The sequence below is a fragment of the Anolis sagrei genome, chromosome 3 (assembly GCF_037176765.1).
Source record: "Anolis sagrei isolate rAnoSag1 chromosome 3, rAnoSag1.mat, whole genome shotgun sequence".
NCBI classification, from domain to species: domain Eukaryota; kingdom Metazoa; phylum Chordata; class Lepidosauria; order Squamata; family Dactyloidae; genus Anolis; species Anolis sagrei.
This window is the reverse complement of record NC_090023.1, coordinates 8984315-8999568: the sequence shown is the minus strand read 5'-3', so window position 1 is coordinate 8999568 and position 15254 is coordinate 8984315. Positions and strand designations below refer to the sequence as shown.

At 45.5% G+C, this 15254-nt stretch overlaps 1 protein-coding gene across 1 annotated transcript in view; it reads right to left on the bottom strand.

The window, feature by feature from the left end:
• Positions 1–3218: 3218 nt before the first annotated feature.
• TSKU (tsukushi, small leucine rich proteoglycan) overlaps positions 3219–15254 on the bottom strand; it is a 31230-nt gene continuing 19194 nt past the window's right edge. The window contains exon 2 of the mRNA XM_060771241.2: positions 3219–4411. Within this exon, the coding sequence (XP_060627224.2) occupies positions 3348–4411 (1064 nt within the window). The 3' untranslated portion in view covers positions 3219–3347. The remainder of the gene's footprint in view (positions 4412–15254) is intronic.

Sequence of the window (15254 nt, the reverse complement as noted above, 5' to 3'; positions counted from 1 at the left end):
CTGGGTTCGTCCATTTAACCAATATTGATATATTGAATTATTGTAATTGGGACGTTTGCCTTCCTGAACTGTTTTGATAAGCATCTGATCAAATGTGCCATGTGTAGATGCACCCTAGGAGCTCAATGCCTTTAGAAGAGGTTCTCTAGGGAATATTCCCTTTTTCCATGAGAGGGGTGGATTCCTAATTGTTCCAATGAAGAGTTGGAGCTGAGACATGTTTCCCAGGCATGCGGCAACAAAACTCCTCATTTCTGCGAAGGCAGGAGGCATTTCAGTATAACCTGGCTGTAAAGGAACAGATAGCCCCATAAAAAGCTCTGGAAAGGGATTCGGGGAGGAGCACGCAATGTTTGCCTCCAAGTTGTCTCAGCCCTATGATCTTGATTCAGGGAGAAATGAGATAGGTTTATGATCCTTTCACAATGCAGCTCGAATCCCCGGCGTGTTGGGAAGCAATTATCAGGAACATTGCGAGCTTCCTTTCATATAAAAAAAGGCTGCGGCGTGCACTCCTTTTGTAGTCTGAAATTAGCTAAAAGGTCTGTTGTGTTGGGCTGGGAGGGAAGGTGAATGACAGCATTTTCTAAAATAAGTTTGCTTATTATGTGCTATCATCAAGTCGACTTCAACTTAGGATGAGCCTATGAATGAGAGACTTTCAAAGCAGCCACCTGAACATCAGATTCCATCTGAACATTAGGAAGAACTTCCTGACTGTGAGCGCTGTTCAGCAGTGGAACTCTCTGCTTCAGAGTGTGGTGGAGGCTCCATCTTTGGAGGCTTTGAAACAAAGCCTGGATGGCCATCTGTTGGGGATGCTTTGAAGGAGATGTTCCTGCTTCTTGGCAGAATGGATTTGGACTGGATGGCCCACGAGGTCTCTTCCAACTCATATTATTCTATGGTCTGTTCGGATCTTGCAAATTCAGGGCAGTTGTGCATTGTATCAGTCCAAGAATCCTAGACTTGGAAGAGACTACAAGGGCCATCCAGTCTAACCCCATTCTGGAGGACACAATCAAAGTTCTCTTGACAGATAGCCATCCAGACTCTGCTCAATATCCATCTGCTAGCGTATATAACTGGCGCCCGAGTTTGCATTTCCTTTGTGGCTTTTCCTTTCTTCCTCTTCTTCTTCATACACATTCTCTCCCCTTCTTTTTCTTTCTTCCCTCCCCTTTTTGTCCCATTTTCCTTTTCTCTTCCCTTCTTTATTTTCTTTCCTTTTCTTTCCACATACCACATACCACATACCAATTTTTCTGTAACCCACCTTGAGCCACGAGAAGATGCAGGTAAGACATAAAATTACTACTACTACTACTACTAGGGTGAAGGAACACAAAGGAAAAGGAGAAAGGTACTGGTAGTAATAGTAGTAGTAGTAGTACTACTACTACTACTATTACTACCAGTACCTTTCTCCTTTTCCTTTGTGTTCCTTCATCAGGTGTTTTCTTGAAAGTTACAGTCCTAATCTACACTGCCATATAAAATCCAGATTATCTGGTTTGGACTGGATTATATGGCAGTGTAGACTAATATAATACAAAGCAGATAATCCGAATTTTATGGCAGGGGCCATGATCTCTCAGTCTCAGAGCATGGCACAGGTACATACCCCCATTTCAAAAAATAAATCTTAATTAAACTGTTTACTCCCTTATAGGGTGAATGTCTCAACTGTGGCCTTCAGTGCTATGGCTCTATAGGAAATCTGCTACAAAACAGGAGCTTTTTTGTTGGGTTCCAGGGTCAAAGAAGTAGATGGCCAACACAGAAAGAACGGCCTGCCTCTGGGGATTGTGCTTGCTCCATCCATGTTTAACATTTACACAATGATCAGCCACTGCCAGAAGGGACAGAGTTTCATCTATGATGACGATCGTGCCATCACCGCTCAAGCAGGCAGCTTTGAAATAGTTGAACAGAACTTCTCCAAAGCTTTAGGTGCTCTTATTGCCTATTACAGGGAAAACCAGCTGATTCCTAATCCATCTAAAATGCTGACATGTGCTTTCTACCTTAAGAACAGACAAGCATCTTGAGCTCTGAGAATTACCTGGGAAGGAATCCCACTGGAGCATTGCAGCACATCCAGATACCTGTGAATTACCTTGGACCGTGCTCTGACCTACAAGAAGCACTCCTTGAATTTCAAGCAAAAAGTGGGTGCAATACCGTACGAAAGCTGACTGGCACAACCTGGGAATCACAAACAGGCACAGTGAAGACATCTGCCCTTGTGCTTTGCTACCCTGATGCTGAATACACATGCCCAGTGTGGAATACATTAAAACCGTGGATGTGGCTCTTAATGAGACATGGAGTATTATCACAGGATGTCTACGCCCTATGCCATAGAAGAAATTATACTGTTTAGTCGGTACTGCACCACCTGACATTCGTCAGGAAGTAGTAGTAAGTAATGAAAGGACCAAGGCAGGCCCGTAGCCAGGATTTCGTTTCGGGGGGGGGGGGGGCTAAATTTTTTTCAAGGGGGGTTTCGGGGGGGCTGAGTTTCAGGGGGGAGGGCTGAGTCTGAGTGAAAGAGGGTCTAGCCTAGCAAACCTTTTGTATCATTGCCCCAATACCCCCATGCATATGGGATATATTGATTATGGTGATGAGATCATGATATGAATAAACATAACAGTTTAAATAATGCACCAGTAAGGCCTTTTCGCAAACCACCATGAGAATTTCGGGGGGGGGGGGGCTGAAGCCCCTCAAGCCCCCCCCCCCCCCCCCCGGCTACATGCCTGAACCAAGGCATTGATCTCTCCGACCCATCTCATTTGGATATCAGCCAGCAAGCCAATGCCTTAAATCAAGAAATAGCTTCCTAAGATCTACAGAGATGTTCGGAGGAACACCTCAGCAAGCAAGAGTCCAAAAGTGGCAGGCAAAATCCTGGAACCTCAATCAGTGGCCAATACCAGATGAGGGACTCCCCGCTGGGCACACAGAAGACTAGCCAACTTGGAAGGCGCTGAACAGACTGCGCTCTGACACCACAAGATGCAGAGGTAACCTTCAGAAATGGGGCTACAAAGTGAAGTTGGAAAATGAGAAATTCAGGTAAGTGTGTTGGGACTCAATATGACCCACTCACTGTATGTATAGTTGAAAAGAAGGTTCTACTCTCCAGTTTAAAGACAAGGAAAATGATGAGATGGAAAGAAGAGTCAAATGAATTCACGCTCAGTCGCTCGCTCTCTCCATTAATCATTGTAATCAAATTTTGAAATATACAAAATATATAAATTAAGATATTTTACACAAGGCACGTGTGGTGTTTTGTTTTGAAAGTCTGGAAGTCTGTACATTCTGTTCAGCCCACGTCACAAAACGTAGGGTGCCAGCGACCCATGGCTGTCGTGGCAGCTGAGGACCTCCTTCCTGGTCAGCCCAACCTGTCTGTGGTATTGCCCTTCCCGGATTGTCTTTAGGCACTTGACGTTCTTGCCCAAGGTGACGCTTTTGATGGAAGGCAGGTACTTCAGCATGCTTTTCGACAAAGACGTGGCTACCCCTGTACCCGACAGGTTGAGTTCTTGCAAGGAACCCAGGCTGTAGAAGACTTCAGCATCTAATGAATGAAGACTGGGATTGTTGGATAAATCCAACACTTGGAGAGCAGGGAGGTCTTTGAAGGCATACGGCGATATTACCGAAAGGTCGTAAATACTATTGAGTGACAAGTGGATTAAATCCTTCAATCCAGAGAACGCCCCTTTCCCAATGGCGGAAATTGGGTTTCCATCAAGGCTTAAGTACCGGAGAGGAATCCCTTGAAGAACAGGGATGTTCCTCAACCTATTTCCAGACAGGTTTAAGCTCTGAATGTTGGGGATGGCTTTGTCTTGGTGCCTCAAAACCAGGCTTATCAAGTTGTTGGAGAGGTCAACGTTAATCGGTTTCCGTTGGCCTTTTGACATGAATACGTCCATTGAGATTTCCAGGATGAGGTTGTTGCTCAGGTCAATCTCTCCCAAGGGTGACCTGGAAAAGCAATCTTCTGGCAGGGCAACCAAAGAGTTATGACTCAGGTCCAAAGATTCCAGGTACCTGAGTCTTGAGAAGGTGGTGGAAACAATCTTTGAGATTGTGTTGTAGCTCAAATCCAGACTAACCAGGGTGGTATATCCAGGTCCGGTCAACATGGACTCGTTGAGAGACTCAAGATGGTTCGACGATAGATCCAAGTAGGTTGTATCCAGTGGGATGGGGACAGGCACAATATGCGCTCCAAGGCCACTGCAGTCCACCTTGGTCAGGCTGAAGCTGTCGAACAGACCAAAGCTCTCCACCTCGCAGTGACATCCCGGGAAGCAAATCTTGGAGGATTCAACGCTGGGGAGAAGCAGCAGCAAGTTGACCAACACTGAGAGAGGCATTGCTGACTCTGTAAAGCAAAAGGACACATACATAAGAAAATAATAATAATAATAATAATAATAATAATAATAATAATAATAAGGACTCTGGCACAAGCCAGTCAAGGTGGTCCCAGTGGTGATCGGCACACTGGGTGCAGTGTCTAAAGACCTTGGCCTGCACTTAAACACAAATTACCATCTGCCAGCTGCAGAAGGCCACCTTACTGGGATCTGCATGCATTATTCACTGATATTTCACAGAGTCCTAGACACTTGGGAAGTGTCCGATACAACAGCCAGCAGAGTGTCTGCTGTGGACTCAACTTGTTGTGTTTCAAATAATAACAACAACAACAACAACAACAACAACCACCACCATCATCATCATCATCATCATCATCATCATCATCATCATCTATATCAGTGGTTCTCAACCTGGGGTCCCCAGATGTTTTTGGCCTACAACTCCCAGAAATCTCAGCCAGTTTATCAGCTGTTAGGATTTCTGGGAGTTGTAGGCCAAAAACATCTGGGGACCCCAGGTTGAGAACCACTGATATAGATGATGATGATGATGATGATGATGATATATATAAATAAAAATGTAATGTTCGTTTGTGGGATTAACATAACTCAAAAACTACTGAACGAATTGACATCAAATTTGGACACAACACACCTATCAGGCCAACGAGTGACCATCACTCATGGAAACATTGAAAAACACAGCAGAAGAGACTTAAAAAGCCAAACCCCCCCCCAAAAAAAATCCATTACAACGCATGCGCAAAACCACATATATACACAAACACACATACAGAAATATAGATACACACATATATGCATATATATATACACACAAAACACATATACACAGGGTGAAGGAAGGAAGGAAGGAAGGAGAGAAGGAGGGATAGAAAGAGGAAAAGAAGGAGGGAAGGATAGAAGGAAAGAAAGGTAGTGAGGGAAGGAAGGAAGGAAGGAAGGAAGGAAGGAAGGAAGGAAGGAAGGAAGGAGAGAAGGAAGGATGGAACTAAAGAGCAAAGGATGGGAGGAAAGAAACAAGTAGAGAAGGAAGGAAGAACAAGGGAAAGAAGGAAAAGATAAAGAGGGAAGGAAGGAGAGAAAGAAAGGAAAGAAAGAGGGAGGGAAGGTTTGGCCACAGTCACTCATAAAAACACTGAAAAACACAGCGGAAGAGACTTAAAAAGCCCCCCCCCCCAAAAAAAAAACATTACAACGCATACGCATAACCACATAAATACACACACACACACATAAATATGCACATATATACACACACAAAACACATATACACAGACTGGGCCACAGCAACGCGTGGCAGGGGGCAGCTAATAATAATAATAATAATAATAATAATAATAATAATGTGTTGTTGAAGGCTTTCATCGCCGGAATCACTGGATTGTTGTGAGTTTTCCAGGCTGTAAGGCCATGTTCCAGAAGCATTTTCTCCTGACATTTCACCCACATCTATGGCAGGTTTTTTTTTTTTTTGTCGTGTCAGGAGCAACTTGAGAAACTGCAAGTCACTTCTGGTGTGAGAGAATTGGCCATTGGCCATCTGCAAGGACGTTGCCCAGGGGACGCCCGGATGATTTGATGTTTTTATCATCCTTGTTAGAGTCTTCTCTCATGTCCCCGCATGAGGAGCTGGAGCTGATAGAGGAAGCTCATCCGCCTCTCCCTGGATTCGAACATGCAACCTGTCAGTCTTCAGTCCTGCCGGCACAGGGGTTTAACCCACTGCGCCACCGGGGGCTCCATCTATGGCAGGTATCCTCAGAGGTTGGACAAGGGGTTGGACTAGATGACCCTTGGGCTACCCTCCAACCAAGATTCCAATGTTATTACTGGACTTTTAACAGAGTCCCTTTCAAAGCTGGACGAAACAGGGCCAATGCTTCCTTGCACTCTCATAGCAATTGAGCCTTTCTCTTTGCAAACTAAGATTAGATCTTGAGAAAGCGCCCAACTCCGCTGGAGCAGACCAGCTGAAGCAACCTGGTGTGAATTTACAGCAGCGGGCAATTTCAAGGCAAGAATGGAAAGGCAGGCGCAGGCAGGACGCTGAGGAAGAGAGCTATTTGGGAAAAGAGAGATGACAATAGGGATAAATTCCACAGCCGCAGGAGGAGAGAGAGAGAGATCACGCAGCCCCTTCTATTTTTAAACCGGAAAGAGACCTTGCCAGCCCAATGGGGAATGAAGCGGCAGGAAATAAATCAAAACCAAGAGTGATGCTGTACTTTGTCAGCGATAGCCACCCTTTCATGCGGCACCCCCTCCTGTTCTTCAAAAATGTGCCCAAATGTTTGTCACTCCTATTATTTCTGCCAGCGACCACCGCCTCCTCCTGAGAAAAATGTATAATATCACAAAGGACTACCACCTGACCCGCCTCATAGGAAACCTGCTACAAAACAGGAGCTTTTTTGTTGAGTTCCAGGGCCAGAGAAGCAGATGGCGGAAACAGAAGAACGGCCTGCCTCAGGGGAACGTGCTTGCTCCATCCATGTTCAACATCTACACAAATGACCAGCCACTGCCAGAAGGGACAGAGAGTTTCATCTATGCTGATGATCATGCCATTACCGCTCAAGCATGGAGCTTTGAGATGGTAGAACAGAAACTTTCCGAAGCTCTAGGTGCTCTTACTGCCTATTACAGGGAAAACCAAGTGATCCCCAACCCATCTAAAACACAGACATGTGCCTTTCATCTCAAGAATAGAGAAGCATCCCGAGCTCTGAAGATCACCTGGGAAGGAATCCCACTGGAGCATTGCAGCGCATCCAAATACCTCGGAGTCACTCTGGACCGTGCTTACCTCCAAGAAGCACTGCCTGAACATCAAGCAAAAAGTAGGTGCTAGAAACTGGCACAACCTGGGATCACAACCAGATACAGCTGACTGGCACAACCTGGGATCACAACCAGATACAGTGAAGACATCTGCCCTTGCGCTGTGCTACTCTGCTGCTGATTATGCATGCCCAGTGTGGAACACGTCTCACCACACTAAAACAGTGGATGTGACTCTTAATGAGACATGCCGCATTATCACGGGGTGTCTGCGCCCTACACCACTGGAGAAATTACACTGTTTAGCCAGTATTGCACCACCTGACATCCGCCGGGAAGTAGCAGCCAATAGTGAAAGGACCAAGGCAGAGACATCTCCAGCTCATCCCCTGTTTGGGTATCAGCCAGCATGTCAACGACTTAAATCAAGACATTTTTTTCTAAGATCTGCAGAGACACTCACTGGAACACCTCAGCAAGCGAGAGTCCAAAAGTGGCAGGCTCAAACCCAGAACCTCAATCAATGGCTGATACCAAACAAGAGACTCCTCCCTGGGCACACAGAGGACTGGGCGACTTGGAAGGCGCTGAACAGACTGCACTCTGGCACCATGAGATGCAGAGCCAACCTTCAGAAATGGGGCTACAAAGTGGAATCCTCGACATGCGAGTGCGGAGAAGAGCAAACCACTGACCACCTGCTGCAATGCAACCTGAGCCCTGCCACATGCACAATGGAGGACCTTCTTGCGGCAACACCAGAGGCACGCCAAGTGGCCAGATACTGGTCAAAGGACACTTAATCAACTACCAAACTCACAAATTTTGTATTTTGTCTGTTTGTTTGTTTGCTTTGTTCTGTTAGAAATGTAATATAAATGACTGGTTGCCCTGACACGACAAATAAATAAATACCAGCACTAATTAATCTATCTGTGTTTAAAAGGAAGGCACGGAATGTCTTCTGGCATTGACTTAAGTTTGCTGTTAGCTGCCTTGAGTCCCTATATTGGGAGAAAGATGGGATAAGTAGGTACTGATTGGGAGAAAGGTCACTTCCCCCTCCCCCCCAACCCCTCCCCATATATCAGATATGTGTGCCAAATTTGGCCCAGATCCATCGGTGTTTGGGTTCACAGTGCTCTCTGGATATAGGTGAACTACAACTCCCTCAAATCAAGGTGAATTTTCCCAAAGACCTCCAGTATTTTTTCTTAGTCGTGGAGGTTGTTTGTGCCAAGTTAGTTCCAGGTCCATCATCGGTGGAGTTCAGAGTGCTCTTAGATTGCATGTGGACTATAAATCCCAGTACCTACAACTCCAGTATGTCCAGGCCAATTCCTCTCAAAAACCACTCACTAGTATTCAAATTTGGGCATATTGGGTATGCATGCCAAGTTTGGTCCAGATCCATCATTGTTTAGGTTCACAGTGCCTTCAGGATGAAGGTGAACTACAACTCCCCCAAATCAAGGTGAATTTTCCCCAAAGACCTCCAGTATTTTTTCTTGGTCATGGAGGTTGTTTGTGTCAAGTTAGTTCGAGGTCCATCATTGGTGGAGTTCAGAGTGGTCTTAGATTGCAGGTGAACTATAAATCCCAGTACCTACAACTCCAAAATGTCCAAGCCAATTCTCCTCAAAAACCCACTAGTATTCAAATTCGGACATATTGGGTATGCATGCCAAGTTTGGTCCAGATCCAGCATTGTTTAGGTTCACAGTGCCTTCTGGATGTAGGTGAACCACAACTCCCCCAAATCAAGGTGAAATTTCCCAAAGACCTGCAGTATCTTTTCTTAGTCATGGACGTTGTTTGTGCCAATTTAGTTCCAGGTCCATCATCGGTGGAGTTCAGAGTGCTCTTAGATTACAGGTGAACTATAAATCCCAGTACCTACAACTCCAAAATGTCCAGGCCAATGCCCCTCAAAACCCACTAGTATTCAAATTTGGGCATATCGGGTATGCATGCCAAGTTTGGTCCAGATCCATCATTGTTTAGGTTCACAGTGCTTTCTTGATGTAGGTGAACTACAATTCCCCCAAATCAAGGCGAATTTTCCCAAAGACCTCCAGTATTTTTTCTTAGTCATGGAGGTTGTTTGTGCCAAGTTAGTTCCAGCTCCATCATTGGTGGAGTTCAGAGTGCTCTTAGATCGCAGGTGAACTATACATCCCAGTACCTGGTGAATTCTTCCCAAACCTCTCAAGTATGTTCCGTTCCTGATTAATTCCTCCCTGTTTGCTGTATGCCATAGAAAACAATGTGAAAAGGTTAAGGAAGAGGCAGTGGGTGGGGTCATGCAAATTCAACACCAATGGAGAGAGTAAGAAACACTGGGATGTCTCTGGTGGAGGAAACACATAAAATTAAGGAAGCTTGGCACCACCCGTGGCTCAAGGCTATGGAATCCTAGGAGTTACAGTTTGGTGAGGCATCAGCATTTATTGGTAGAGAAGACTAATGATTTTGGAAAACTACAACTCCCAAGATCATAGAATCAAAGAGTTGAAAGAGACCTCATGAGCCATCCAGTCCAACCCCATGCTGCCAAGAAGCAGGAATATTGCATTCAAGTCACCCCTGACAGATGGCCATCCAGCCTCTGTTTAAAAGCTTCCAAAGAAGGAGCCTCCACCACACTCCGGGGCAGAGAGTTCCACTGCTGAACGGCTCTCACAGTCAGGAAGTTCTTCCTCATGTTCAGATGGAATCTCCTTTCTTGTAGTTTGAAGCCATTGCTCCATTGCGTCCTAGTCTCCAAGGAAGCAGAAAACAAGCTTGCTCCCTCCTCCCAGTGGCTTCCTCTCACATATTTATACATGGCTATCATATCTCCTCTCAGTCGTCTCTTCTTCAGGCTAAACATGCCCAGCTCCTTAAGCCGCTCCTCATAGGGCTTGTTCTCCAGACCCTTGATCATTTGAGTCGCTCTCCTCTGGACACATTCCAGGTTGTCAATATCTCTCTTGAATTGTGGTGCCCAGAATTGGACACAATATTCCAGGTGTGGTCTAACCAAAGCGGAATAGAGCATGGGTAGCATTACTTCCCTAGATCTAGACACTATGCTCCTCTTGATGCAGGCCAAAATCCCATTGGCTTTTTTGCCACCACATCACATTGTTGGCTCATGTTTAACTTGTTGTCCATGAGGACTCCAAGATCTTTTTCACACATACTGCTCTCGAGCCAGGCCTCCTTGTCCCCCATTCTGTATCTTTGCATTTCGTTTTTCCTGCCAAAGTGGAGTATCTTGCATTTGTCCCTGTTGAACTTCATTTTGTTAGTTTTGGCCCATCTGTCCCATAGCATTGAAAGTTGTGCCAAATTGCATTAATTCTACAGTGTGGTGTGGCATGCTGTGTGTTCTAACTTTGGCCATCTTGGCCATCCTCTGACTTTGCTTGGCCACCACCCACTGTCCAGTTCCTATCTGTGAATTGTCGGAGGGTGTATAATCTATTGCTTCAACATGCCCTGGAGCAAGGATAACACTCTGGTGTGATTTGACAATAGGGTATAATTTCCCTTCTGGCAGAGCAATAATTCAACATCTGCAGCTTGCTGGGGGAATTTATTGCTGACCAGGGCTGTCCAGCCGGGAAAAGAATTGTCATTTTCACTCGTCTTTCTCAATCCACTCCCTCCTGCCTGGCTCAGAAGACGCCATTCGATGTCTTTGCTTCGTTTGCAATAAATGCATTCCTAGCTCATCTTTGGGTACATCTACACTGTGCAATGTACATCTACACTGTAGATTGAATGCAGTTTTAGACGCCACTTTAAACTCAATGCTATGGAATCATGGAAGTTGCAGTTTTACAAGGTTTTCAGGTTTTTCTGCCAAAGAATTGCTAGTGCCTCACCAAAACTACAGCTCACAGAATTCCATAGCATTGAGCCATGGCAGTTAAAGTGGTTTCAAACTGCATTAATACTGCAATGTAAATGGACCCTTTTCAAAATGAGAGCAGGGCTGTTTGTGGCGTAATGTAAAATAAACCACGTGTAGTTCACGTTTGATCAGCCCACACGCTGCCTTGTCAGAGAAAAAAAAATATCATTCAGGGGTTTAACCCACTGAGCCACCGGGGGCTCCTTTGTACAATGTGATCAGCCTCATAGGAAACCTGTACAAAACAGGAGCTTTTTTGTTGAGTTCCAGGGCCAGAGAAGCAGATGGCGGAAACAGAAGAACAGCCTGCCTCAGGGGAGCATGCTTGCTCCATCCATGTTCAACATCTACACAAATGACCAGCCACTGCCAGAAGGGACAGAGAGTTTCATCTATGCTGATGATCGTGCCATTACCACTCAAGCAGGGAGCTTTGAGATGGTAGAACAGAAGCTCTCCGAAGCTCTAGGTGCTCTTACTGCCTATTACAGGGAAAACCAACTGATCCCTAATCCATCTAAAACACAGACATGTGCCTTTCACCTTAAGAACAGACAAGCATCCTGAGCTCTGAGGATCACCTGGGAAGGAATCCCACTGGAGCATTGCAACACACCCAAATACCTGGGAGTCACTTTGTACCGTGCTCTGACCCACAAGAAGCACTTCCTGAACATCAAGCAAAAAGTGGGAGCTAGAAACAACATCATACGAAAGCTGACTGGCACAACCTGGGGATCACAACCAGACACAGTGAAGACATCTGCCCTTGCGCTGTGCTACTCTGCTGCTGAGTATGCATGCCCAGTGTGGAACACATCTCAACACACTAAAACAGTGGATGTGGCTCTTAATGAGATATGCCGCATTATCACGGGGTGTCTGCGCCCTACACCACTGGAGAAATTACATTGCTTAGCCGGTATTGCACCACCTGACATCCGCCGGGAAGTAGCAGCCAGTAGTGAAAGGACCAAGGCAGAGACATCTCCAGCTCATCCCCTGTTTGGGTATCAGCCAGCACGTCAACGACTTAAATCAAGACATAGTTTTTTTAGATCTACAGAGACACTCGCTGGAACACCCCAGCAAGCGAGAGTCCAAAAGTGGCAGGCCCAAACCCAGCACCTCAATCCATGGGTGATACCAGATGAGAGACTCCCCCCTGGGCACACAGAAGACTGGGCGACTTGGAAGGCGCTGAACAGACTGCGCTCTGACACCACGAGATGCAGAGCCAATCTTAAGAAATGGGGCTACAGGGTGGAATCCTCGGCATGCGAGTGCGGAGTAGAACAAACCACTGACCACCTGCTGCAATGCAACCTGAGCCCTGCCACATGCACCATGGAGGACCTTCTTGCGGCAATACCAGAGGCACTCCAAGTGGCCAGATACTGGTCAAAGGACATTTAATCAACTACCAAACTCACACACTCTGTATTTTCTCTGTTTGTTTGCTTTGTTCTATGTAATATATGTAATATATTTGACTGGCTGCCCTGACACGAGAAATAAAAGCCGCATTAACTCACATAATGTCCTGCTATGAGAGGTTTAAAATGGTCTTTCTTTGTCCATGTGGATAAACTCTCAGAAGCTCATGAAGCGAGAGCACATTCCAAACTCTGTCTCTCTTTGCTTCTCTCTCTGCACTTGCATAGCTCAAGCCACCCAGTTTTTCCAGTGTTTCTCTGCATGAGATCCAAAGTTCTAGGAGTGCTTTAGTGGAATATTGCTGCATGGCAGAAGGGGTTGGACTAGATAGCCCTTGGGGGTCCCTTCCAGTGGCTTACATTATGGGCTGCTCTTTGGCGACACCTCCAAAAGCATTGCTTGGTACAGTGCGCCTTTAAATCTACCCAAAGAAAGCAGCCTGCAAGTTCTAGCCTGTGAGTTTGGAGAGGAACCCATGACAGGAGGAGGGAAATGCAAAGAGCACACACATGACCTGGCATCGGTTTCCCTCTAACTAACTAACCACACACTCCTTTCTCAAGAAAGCCCTGTAATAGCAGGGCAGGGTGAGGGAGAGACAAAAAGAAGAAATACAGAAATAAAACCTGACCTGAGACAGCCCAAAAGGCTATGTTTACATCAGGCGAAGGGTTGGAGAGGGAGCAAAACGAATTGAATCTGAAAGCAATGTGTTCCATTGCAGCCGAGAATTGGTTTGCTATCAGACCTGAGCTTTTCAAATGTACTTACACACACAAAATGGACTATTTATTGTTTAAGACATCTTTCTCTCTCTTTTTTAAAAAAGCAGGTGTGATATTGATCTTGGAGGAGGGAGAACACAGGCTGGGTATACACTGCAGAGAATGTGTATATCCAGGGTCTACATTAACCACATAAGGCAGTTTATGTATAGATCCAGCCAGAGTGTCAGGCTGAAACTAGGAAAACGAAAGAAGGAAAATGGCAATGGATTCATCTACACTGTGGAATTAATGCAGTTTGACACTGCTTGAACCACGGCTTGATCTTATGGAATCCTGGAAGTTGGTAGTTTGACATCCGCACTGTGGAATTATTGGAGATTGGCACTACTTCAACTTCCACGACTCAGTGCTTTGCAATTATGGGACTTATAGATATGCAAGATCTTTAGCCTTTTACCTGGAATATTGTGTTCAATTCTGGGCACCACAATCGAAGAGAGATATTGACAAGCTGGAATGAGTCCAGAGAAGGCAGACTAAAATGATCAAAGGTCTGGAGAACAAGCCCTATGAGGAGCAGCTTAAGGAGCTGGGCATGTTTAGCCTGAAGAAGAGAAGGCTGAGAGGAGATATGATGAGAGCCATGTATAAATATGTTAGAGGAAGATGTTGAGCATAGTGTCTAGATCTAGGGAAGTCATGCTACCCCTCTATTCCGCTTTGGTTACACCAAACCTGGAATATTGTGTCCAATTCTGGGCACCACAATCAAAGAGAGATATTGACAAGCTGGAATGTGTCCAGAGGAGGGCGACTAAAATGATCAAGGGTCTGGAGAACAAGCCCTATGAGGAGCGGCTTAAAGAGCTGGGCATGTTTAGCCTGAAGAAGAGAAGGCTGAGAGGAGATATGATGAGGGCAATGTATAAATATGTGAGAGGAACTCATAGGGAGGAGGGACAAAGCTTGTTTTCTGCTTCCTTGGAGACTAGGATGCAGAACAATGGCTTCAAACTACAAGAAAGGGGATTCCATCTGAACATGAGGAAGAACTGCCTGACTGTGAGAGCTGTTCAGCAGTGGAACTCTCTGCCCTGGAGTGTGGTAGAGGCTCCTTCTTTGGAAGCTTTTAAACAGAGGCTGGATGGCCATCTGTCGGGAGTGCTCTGAATGCAATAACCCTGCTTCTTGGCAGAATGGGTTTGGACTGGATGGCTTATGAGGTCTCTTCCAACTCTATGATTCTATTATTCTATGATTCTCTGTCCAAGAGTGCTGGTGCCTCATTAAACTACAAATTCTATGATTCCATAGCATCGAGAGGCATAGCAGTTGAAGTAGTGTCAAACTGCATTAATTCTGCAGTGTAGCTACACACTTGGATTCCACCAGCCAGCCTATAATTTCAAAACAAAGCCAGAGACACACTTAAATTCCTGGAAAATCCCAAGTTCGTCTCGGCTGCTGTCTGATGCGGAAGTGGAATGATGATAAATGGCTCGGCTGAAAGGACAGAGTGTCTGAATGTCTTGCCTGAAAACTGCGCTTGGTTCTCTTCTCTTTTGGAGAATAAGTTCAAGAAATCCTCAAACAGCTGGAAAGTTTCTAAGGGTGCATCTATACAGCAGAACTAACCCAGTTTCACACCATATGGTTCAATGCTATAGCATGCTGGGAGTTGTAGTTTTACAAGGCCTTTAGCCCTCTCTGTCAAAAAGCATTTGCGCCTCACCACACCTAAAATATTGTGTCCAATTCTGGGCACCACAACTGAAGAGAGATATTGACAAGCTGGAATGTGTTTAGAGGAGGGTGACTAAAATCATCAAGCGTCTGGAGAACAAGCCCTATGAGGAGTGGCATGAGGAGACATGATAGCCATGTATAAATATGTGAGAAGAAGTCACAGGGAGGAGGGAGCAAGCTTGTTTTATGCTTCCCTGGCTTCAAACTACAAGAAAGGAGATTCCATCTGAA